This window comes from Heptranchias perlo, chromosome 44, assembly GCF_035084215.1.
Source record: "Heptranchias perlo isolate sHepPer1 chromosome 44, sHepPer1.hap1, whole genome shotgun sequence".
Taxonomy (NCBI): Eukaryota; Metazoa; Chordata; class Chondrichthyes; order Hexanchiformes; family Hexanchidae; genus Heptranchias; species Heptranchias perlo.
In genome coordinates, this window is record NC_090368.1 from 798401 (window position 1) to 808751 (window position 10351).

The 10351-nt window shown below is 58.9% G+C and overlaps 1 protein-coding gene across 1 annotated transcript in view; it reads left to right on the forward strand.

The window, feature by feature from the left end:
- LOC137306553 (OTU domain-containing protein 7B-like) overlaps positions 1-10351 on the forward strand; it is a 31429-nt gene that overhangs the window by 7527 nt on the left and 13551 nt on the right. Inside the window, 4 exon segments of the mRNA XM_067975829.1 lie at positions 4736-4843; positions 6409-6613; positions 9301-9471; positions 10055-10280. Of these exon segments, the coding sequence (XP_067831930.1) occupies positions 6529-6613; positions 9301-9471; positions 10055-10280 (482 nt within the window). The 5' untranslated portion in view covers positions 4736-4843; positions 6409-6528.

Here is a 10351-nt window from a genome sequence, read left to right on the forward strand (position 1 = left end):
ATCACAATGGTGCCTTGCACTGGAGTTCACACCAAGGCTGTGGTGATACTGGGGGTTGTGAATACTCACTCTCGCCTTCCTCACGCCCGCCCTCTCCCCCCGGGCCCCTGGCCCTGTCGTGCCCCGCCCTCTCGCGCACCCCCTGTCTGGCCCCCGGGCCTCTCGCCCGCCTTCCCTCCCCCCATGCACCCTCTGGGGAGGGGGTGTACGCTGGTGTGAGTCGGGAGGGGTCAGGGAGGGAACAGTCCAAAAACCATAGACCCTGTAGTCATTTTGTAGCTGCAGACCTCCCCCCGAGGATTCGGGTGATAGGTTTAACGCTCAGGCCCTCGCTGGGTACAGGCATTGTTTTATTTAATGCTCGGATGAAATTCCTGCCCCTCCCTTCAATCCCCTGTCTCAGCCTTCACCCAGACTATCTCTGACTCACTCTACTTTGTATTTGTGAGCTGCTGGTGTAGGAGGGGTGATTAGTGCCAAGTCTTGTATAATAACACTGGGAATACTTGTCCTACAGCCTCTCATGGGATAAGGTGTTGCAGGTACAGCACCCACGTGTATTGACTGGAAGGTTCCTGTCCAGATGGGGCATGTTTGGTGTGACTGCAGCTCATGGCTGTGTTTAATCCAGTCCGAGCCTCATCCCTGACTTCCTGCGGGAAAGCCTTGCTAAATGGGGGCACAGGCTGGAGATAGAGTCACGACCGACTCTCCCACCCTCACGGTGTGAGAAAGGGACCTCCCCCCTCCCCCAGGAATCCTTGTTCCCCCTTCTTGAGGGGAGGGGGGGGGGATAGGTTCCCAGGGGGCGAGGGGATGAAGCGCAGTCTGTGGGCGAGGCTGTCTCATTCCCTGGTGCATCTACGCTGTACTCTCTCCATAATGGGGTGCCCAAACTACAGACAGTCCTGTAACCGATGATCTGTATATGTTCCTCATTCCTCCGTCACTCTGTGTGTGGATGTAAACGGCAGGTTTTGCTTCTGTCTGAAGATCCCGACTTGCTCCTCTCTCCATTCCTTGTATGCTGCTTTGGATCTTGTGCCCAGTCACACTAGGATGGCCTGGCTGTGAAGAGACATACTCCTGCTGAGGATATTCAGCTGCAGTGTGTGCCACCTTTTAGGTGCTGCTCATCGGTGTTGGGGGGGGTGATTAGTTTTTTTTTTATTCGTTTATGGGATGTGGGCGTCGCTGGCAAGGCCGGCATTTATTGCCCATCCCTAATTGCCCTTGAGAAGGTGGTGGTGAGCCGCCTTCTTGAACCGCTGCAGTCCGTGTGGTGACGGTTCTCCCACAGTGCTGTTAGGAAGGGAGTTCCAGGATTTTGACCCAGCGACAATGAAGGAACGGCCGATATATTTCCAAGTCGGGATGGTGTGTGACTTGGAGGGGAACGTGCAGGTGATGTTGTTCCCATGTGCCTGCTGCTCTTGTCCTTCTAGGTGGTAGAGGTCGCGGGTTTGGGAGGTGCTGTCGAAGAAGCCTTGGCGAGTTGCTGCAGTGCATCCTGTGGATGGTACACACTGCAGCTACTGTGTGCCGGTGGTGAAGGGAGTGAATGTTTAGGGTGGTGGATGGGGTGCCAATCAAGTGGGCTGCTTTGTCCTGGATGGTGTCGAGCTTCTTGAGTGTTGTTGGAGCTGCACTCATCCAGGCAAGTGGAGAGTATTCCATCACACTCCTGACTTGTGCCTTGTAGATGGTGGAAAGGCTTTGGGGAGTCAGGAGGTGAGTCACTCGCCACAGAATACCCAGCCTCTGACCTGCTCTTGCAGCCACAGTATTTATATGGCTGGTCCAGTTAAGTTTCTGGTCAATGGTGACCCCCAGGATGTTGATGGTGGGGGATTCGGCGATGGTAATGCCGTTGAATGTCAAGGGGAGGTGGTTAGACTCTCTTGTTGGAGATGGTCATTGCCTGGCACTTGTCTGGCGCGAATGTTACTTGCCACTTATGAGCCCAAGCCTGGATGTTGTCCAGGTCTTGCAGCATGCGGGCACGGACTGCTTCATTATCTGAGGGGTTGCGAATGGAACTGAACACTGCGCAATCATCAGCGAACGTCCCCATTTCTGACCTTATGGTGGAGGGAAGGTCATTGATGAAGCAGCTGAAGATGGTTGGGCCTAGGACACTGCCCTGAGGAATTCCTGCAGCAATGCCCTGGGACTGAGATGATTGGCCTCCAACAACTACTACCATCTTCCTTTGTGCTAGGTATGACTCCAGCCACTGGAGAGTTTTCCCCTTGATTCCCATTGACTTCAATTTTATGAGGGCTCCTTGGTGCCACACTCGGTCAAATGCTGCCTTGATGTCAAGGGCAGTCACTCTCACCTCACCTCTGGAATTCAGCTCTTTTATCCACGTTTGGACCAAAGCTGTAATGAGGTCTGGAGCCGAGTGGTCCTGGTGGAACCCAAACTGAGCATCGGTGAGCAGGTTATTGGTGAGTAAGTGCTGCTTGATAGCACTGTCGACGATACCTTCCATCACTTTGCTGATGATTGAGAGTAGACTGATGGGGTGGTAATTGGCCGGATTGGATTTGTCCTGCTTTTTGTGGACAGGACACACCTGGGCAATTTTCCACATTGTCGGGTAGATGCCAGTGTTGTCGCTGTACTGGAACAGTTTGGCTAGAGGCGCAGCTAGTTCTGGAGCACAAGTCTTCAGCACTACAGCCGGGATGTTGTCGGGGCCCATAGCCTTTGCTGTATCCAGTGCACTCAGCCGTTTCTTGATATTGTGTGGAGCGAATCGAATTGGCTGAAGACTGGCTCCTGTGATGGTGGGTTCTGACGGTAGGACAGAGACGCACGGAGCAGTGAGTGTGGGGAGGGAAGCAGGTGTTGGGAGGCTGGCAGTGAATGGCTGAGGCTCGGACGTACTTGCTGGATGCTGTTCCCTTGCCTTGTTCTGAGGACCAGTGTGACCAAGCAGACCATTGAAGTGCCAGTGTGGGCCGGGCAGGGAGTGGAGAGAGAATCTTTTCACATTCACTGCCTGTTTGACGGGCTGCTTTGTGCTTTGTGCTGACTCGGGGCTGGTGGTTTGGGCAGTGTCCAGCTGCCGTCGGAGGTCGGGCCCACTGTAAGGAGGTATGTGGTGCAGTGTTACTGGCTGCTGTCTGGTCTGACAGTCTGAAGCTCTCTCACCACCTGAAGGGAGCTGGTTGATGGAAAGTGTGGAGTGTGGAGGAAGCTGATTGAACTAACCGGGTGAGTTCAGTCTCTCGGGCTCAGTGTAGTGACTGAAGTGAGGCTGTCTGACAAGATCAGGAGGTGTTGGAGTGGGCTCAGCGAGGTGTCAAACACTGACTCACTGGGACTGTACGTACACCTTGAAATAAATCTCACTCCGTCCGAACCAGAGAATAGTTTGACAGCACTTGATGCAAAATCGTCCTGGAGAAAATCTGCCAACAAATGAGGTCCAAGCGAGCTGCCTGTCGGTGGGACGGGTCGGTGGGACGGGTCGGTGGGACGGGTCGGTGGGACGGGTCGGTGGGACGGGTCGGTGGGACGGGTCGGTGGGACGGGTCGGTGGGACGGGTCGGTGGGACGGGTCGGTGGGACGGGTCGGTGGGACGGGTCGGTGGGACGGGTCGGTGGGACGGGTCGGTGGGACGGGTCGGTGGGATGGGTCCAGGTTTCTTTACCCTCTCCTTTGGGATCAGACCCGTATACTGAGAGAACTCATCACACAGGACAGGAGAGGATCGCATCATTGAACAAGCAGTGACCGCAGAATAAACAGGCGTAGCCCCTCACATGACCTGGTGAAAGCTGTACCCACCCTGGCAGCCCCCTCCCAACCTCACCCTGCTGCCAACAGTCTCCACACTGATGAATTGTGAATGAGTTAGAACTGCAAAAGAGTCACTGCCTCACAGCACACGAAACAGTCCTTCAATAAACTGTACTGCTGGTGGGTCATAGTGTGTCTCAGTCCAGTCGACCCGGGTGGGCGCCCGGGGTGGGGGGGCCCGGGTGGGCGCGCGTGGGGTGGGGGCCCCGGGTGGGCGCGGGGGGGCCCCGGGTGGGGGGGGCCCCGGGTGGGCGCGTGGGGGCCCCGGGTGGGGGGGCCCCCGATGGGGGGGGGCCCCGGGTGGGCGCGCGGTGGGGGGGCCCCCGGTGGGGGGGGGGCCCCGGGTGGGCGCGCGGTGGGGGGGCCCCCGGTGGGGGGGGGGCCCCGGGCGGGGCGCGCGGTGGGGGGGCCCCCGGTGGGGGGGGGGCCCCGGGCGGGCGCGCGGTGGGGGGGCCCCCGGTGGGGGGGGGCCCCGGGCGGGGCGCGCGGTGGGGGGGCCCCGGTGGGGGGGGGGCCCCGGGCGGGCGCGCGGTGGGGGGGGGCCCCGGGCGGGCGCGCGGTGGGGGGGGGCCCCGGGCGGGCGCGCGGTGGGGGGGCCCCGGGGGGCTCGCGGTTGGAGGGCCCGGGCGGGCGGGGCCGGGTGGGCGCGTGGGGGCCCCGGGCGGGGGGGGCCCCGGGTGGGCGCGCGGTGGGGGGGCCCCCGGCGGGGGGGGGGCCCCGGGCGGGCGCGCGGTGGGGGGGCCCCCGGCGGGGGGGGGCCCCGGGCGGGCGCGCGGTTGGAGGGCCCGGGCGGGTGGGCGCGTGGGGGCCCCGGGTGGGGGGGCCCCGGGTGGGCGCGCGGTGGGGGGGCCCCGGGTGGGCGCACTGGGACGGTGGGTCTGTGTGTGAAGGTTTACATTTGTAATTCATTCTTTGCAACAGGAAGCGATGCAAAGCAACTTCCTCGAAAGAGCTGTGATGACGTCATCCCAGTCTGCAGAAGAGGCCGTTCTGTGACTGACACATTGGACAAACACTCCCTGTATCATGGTAGGTGACCCATGGCCTTGTACCCCCAAAGTTAGGGGGTGCTGGTTTGGGGGGGAAGAGTACTGTGACGGGGGGTGGCCAGAGATCTGCCCCATACACTGACATACAAGTGGAGACCAGGCATAATCAGCAGAATTGACAGCAATCAAACAGTTACTTTCTCCTGGACCCTCTCCCCGCGCCCCTCAGTCCCTCCCACCCACCCTCTCCCCGTACCCCTCAGTCCCACCCACCCACCCTCTCCCCGTACCCCTCACTCCCACCCACCCACCCTCTCCCCGTACCCCTCAGTCCCTCCCACCCACCCACCCTCTCCCCGTACCCCTCAGTCCCTCCCACCCACCCACCCTCTCCCCGTGCCCCTCAGTCCCACCCACCCACCCACCATCTCCCCGTGCCCCTCAGTCCCACCCACCCACCATCTCCCCGTGCCCCTCAGTCCCACCCACCCACCATCTCCCCGTGCCCCTCAGTCCCTCCCACCCACCCTCTCCCCGTGCCCCTCAGTCCCTCCCACCCACCCTCTCCCCGTGCCCCTCAGTCCCTCCCACCCACCCTCTCCCCGTGCCCCTCAGTCCCTCCCACCCACCCTCTCCCCGTGCCCCTCAGTCCCTCCCACCCACCCTCTCCCCGTGCCCCTCAGTCCCTCCCACCCACCCTCTCCCCGTGCCCCTCAGTCCCACCCACCCACCATCTCCCCGTGCCCCTCAGTCCCTCCCACCCACCCTCTCCCCGTGCCCCTCAGTCCCTCCCACCCACCCTCTCCCCGTGCCCCTCAGTCCCTCCCACCCACCCTCTCCCCGTGCCCCTCAGTCCCTCCCACCCACCCTCTCCCCGTGCCCCTCAGTCCCTCCCACCCACCCTCTCCCCGTGCCCCTCACTCCCACCCACCCACCCTCTCCCCGTACCCCTCACTCCCACCCACCCACCCTCTCCCGTACCCCTCACTCCCACCCACCCACCCTCTCCCCGTGCCCCTCAGTCCCACCCACCCACCCACCCTCTCCCCGTACCCCTCAGTCCCACCCACCCACCCACCCTCTCCCCGTACCCCTCAGTCCCTCCCACCCACCCTCTCCCCGTGCCCTCGATCTCCGCCCTCAATCCCACCAGCCGGCCTCCCCGCCCCTCGGGCCCGCCTTCTCCCTATAAACTTTATATGCTGTCTGTCGGTTTCCAAAGGTCAGTTATCTAATTTCCTAATTTTTACTTGTTTCTCCTTGGATTTGGACCAGTGAACATCTCTGGTTTCTCAGTTTCCTTCAGGATCCTGGAATCTTTAATAATTTTGCCTCTGATTCCAGGACGGAGGGAGACAGCTGGCGTCTCATCCGACAGGCACGACTCCAGACACTCAAATATTGACTGGTTATTCAACTGCAGAGGGCATCGCAGCTGAGCCTGCCTCTGCTCTCGCAGGAACTCACATTTTTCAGCAGGTGTCGCCGGGCAACGTGCGGGCTCCCTGGCTGGTCCCGCTCCCTGGCTCAATATGTCCTGCGGGTAATCCCAGCCTTGTGTTCTTCGATTGTGTTTTATTTCCAGTGATTCTGTCTGCCTTCCAGTGATCCGTTGCAGAGAAGATCCCATGGGTTTTCCTCGTGTGTCGGCCGATAGGTGGAGGATTGAACTTTGACCCGTCCGTATGTATAACCGGCAAATGAGCAGCGCGACTTCATGATCACATGACTCTCGACATGGATGCCGTCCTGTCAGACTTTGTTCGCTCGACGGGGGCCGAGCCTGGACTGGCGAGGGATCTGCTCGAAGGTGAGAGTTCCCAGGCCCGAGAGGGAGGCCATTCAGCCCATCATGTCTGTGCTTGCTGTATACTGAAGCAATCCCAAACTAATCCCACTGCCCCGCTCTCTCCCCATAGTCCTGTATCAATCCCCAAACTAATCCCACTGCCCCACTCTCTCCCCATAGTCCTGTATCAATCCCAAACTAATCCCACTGCCCCACTCTCTCCCCATAGTCCTGTATCAATCTCACACTAATCCCACTGCCCCGCTCTCTCCCCATAGTCCTGTATCAATCCCCAAACTAATCCCACTGCCCCACTCTCTCCCCATAGTCCTGTATCAATCTCACACTAATCCCACTGCCCCGCTCTCTCCCCATAGCCCTGTATCAATCCCCAAACTAATCCCACTGCCCCGCTCTCTCCCCATAGTCCTGTATCAATCCCAAACTAATCCCACTGCCCCACTCTCTCCCCATAGTCCTGTATCAATCTCACACTAAACCCACTGCCCCGCTCTCTCCCCATAGCCCTGTATCAATCCCCAAAATAATCCCACTGCCCCGCTCTCTTCCCATAGCCCTGTATCAATCCCCAAACTAATCCCACTGCCCCGCTCTCTCCCCATAGTCCTGTATCAATCCCAAACTAATCCCACTGCCCCGCTCTCTCCCCATAGCCCTGTATCAATCCCAAACTAATCCCACTGCCCCGCTATCTCCCCATAGTCCTGTATCAATCCCACACTAATCCCACTGCCCCGCTATCTCCCCATAGTCCTGTATCAATCCCACACTAATCCCACTGCCCCGCTCTCTCCCCATAGTCCTGTATCAATCCCAAACTAATCCCATTGCCCTGCTCTCTCCCCATAGTCCTGTATCAATCCCAAACTAATCCCATTGCCCTGCTCTCTCCCCATAGTCCTGTATCAATCCCAAACTAATCCCATTGCCCTGCTCTCTGCCCATAGTCCTGTATCAATCCCAAACTAATCCCACTGCCCCACTCTCTCCCCATAGTCCTGTATCAATCTCACACTAATCCCACTGCCCCGCTCTCTCCCCATAGCCCTGTATCAATCCCCAAACTAATCCCACTGCCCCGCTCTCTCCCCATAGTCCTGTATCAATCCCAAACTAATCCCACTGCCCCGCTCTCTCCCCATAGCCCTGTATCAATCCCCAAACTAATCCCACTGCCCCGCTCTCTCCCCATAGTCCTGTATCAATCCCAAACTAATCCCACTGCCCCACTCTCTCCCCATAGTCCTGTATCAATCTCACACTAATCCCACTGCCCCGCTCTCTCCCCATAGTCCTGTATCAATCCCAAACTAATCCCACTGCCCCGCTCTCTCCCCATAGCCCTGTATCAATCCCAAACTAATCCCACTGCCCCGCTATCTCCCCATAGTCCTGTATCAATCCCACACTAATCCCACTGCCCTGCTCTCTCCCCATAGTCCTGTATCAATCCCAAACTAATCCCATTGCCCTGCTCTCTCCCCATAGTCCTGTATCAATCCCAAACTAATCCCATTGCCCTGCTCTCTGCCCATAGTCCTGTATCAATCCCCAAACTAATCCCACTGCCCCACTCTCTCCCCATAGTCCTGTATCAATCCCACACTAATCCCACTGCCCTGCTCTCTCCCCATAGTCCTGTATCAATCCCACACTAATCCCACTGCCCTGCTCTCTGCCCATAGTCCTGTATCAATCCCACACTAATCCCACTGCCCCACTCTCTCCCCATAGTCCTGTATCAATCCCAAACTAATCCCACTGCCCCACTCTCTCCCCATAGTCCTGTATCAATCCCACACTAATCCCACTGCCCTGCTCTCTGCCCATAGTCCTGTATCAATCCCCAAACTAATCCCACTGCCCCACTCATTTCCCCATAGTCCTGTATCAATCCCACACTAATCCCACTGCCCCACTCTCTCCCCATAGCCCTGTATCAATCCCACACTAATCCCACTGCCCTGCTCTCTGCCCATAGTCCTGTATCAATCCCAAACTAATCCCACTGCCCCACTCTCTCCCCATAGCCCTGTATCAATCCCAAACTAATCCCACTGCCCCACTCTCTCCCCATAGTCCTGTATCAATCCCAAACTAATCCCACTGCCCTGCTCTCTCCCCATAGTCCTGTATCAATCCCACACTAATCCCACTGCCCCACTCTCTCCCCATAGTCCTGTATCAATCCCACACTAATCCCACTGCCCTGCTCTCTGCCCATAGTCCTGTATCAATCCCAAACTAATCCCACTGCCCCACTCTCTCCCCATAGCCCTGTATCAATCCCAAACTAATCCCACTGCCCCACTCTCTCCCCATAGTCCTGTATCAATCCCAAACTAATCCCACTGCCCTGCTCTCTCCCCATAGTCCTGTATCAATCCCACACTAATCCCACTGCCCCACTCTCTCCCCATAGTCCTGTATCAATCCCAAACTAATCCCACTGCCCCACTCTCTCCCCATAGTCCTGTATCAATCCCAAACTAATCCCACTGCCCTGCTCTCTCCCCATAGTCCTGTATCAATCCCACACTAATCCCACTGCCCCGCTATCTCCCCATAGTCCTGTATCAATCCCACACTAATCCCACTGCCCCACTCATTTCCCCCGCCCCTTCAGCCCTGTACCAGTCCCCCCGGTCCTGTACTGGGAGTATTGAAAGTGTTTACTGATCTTGTAGGTAAAAACTGGGACATCACTGCTGCTCTCAGTGACTTTCAGCAGCTGCGGCAGGTGAATGCTGGGAATTTGCCCTACTCGTTCAACGAAGGACGTGGGATCACAGGGCAGGAAAAGGAGGCATCGCGGCTGGTGCGGCCTGTCTTACCGAGACAGGACGAGTCTGTACAAGGTGAGTGTCCACTACTGTTAGGTATGGGGCAGAGAGGCCTGCTCCCAGGGGAGGGGTAAGTAGGGTCCCGGGGTGGGGGGAGTCGGGTCCCAGTGGGGGGGTTGGTGGGCATTGTAGGTCCGGTGTGGGGGGTTGGGGGAAGTTGGGCCCCGGGGGGGGGGGGAGTCGGGTCCCAGTGGGGGGGGTGGTGGGCATTGTCGGTCCGGTGTGGGGGGTTGGGGGAAGTCGGGCCCCGGGGGGGGGAGTTGGGTTCCAGTGGGGGGGGGGGGTGGTGGGCATTGTAGGTCCGGTGTGGGGGGTTGGGGGAAGTCGGGCCCCGGGGGGGGGGGGGGGGGGGGGAGTTGGGTCCCAGTGGGGGGGGGGTGGTGGGCATTGTCGGTCCGGTGTGGGGGGTTGGGGGAAGTCGGGCCCTGGCAGGGAGGTGGGGGGGTGAGATGTACGGTCTTGGGGGGACGGAGTAGGGACCGCGGGGGGGCCGTACTCCATGAACAACATCTTTATGCGAGGAGGAGGAAGAGAAAATAAATCGAAGGAAATAATTTTCCTATTTTGCCGTTTAAAGAGAATGTTTCCCTTTGTCCAGAGAAACGCCTGACTCGGGGAATCTCTCACGCCAGCTCCACGATCGTCTCTCTGGCACGTTCCCACATGTCAAACAACGGCAGCAGTGAGCATTCACTGGAGACTCCCATTTGCACCTTCCAGTTGCCTGATTTGACGGTGTACAGGGAGGATTTCCGGAATTTCATCGAACGGGATTTGATCGAACAATCGATGCTGGTCGCTCTGGAGCAGGCTGGTAAGGGTCGGCGTCTTCAGCAAAACACCACCTGAGGTTCCACCGAACACAGGGAATCACAGTCAGTGAGCAACCCACAGA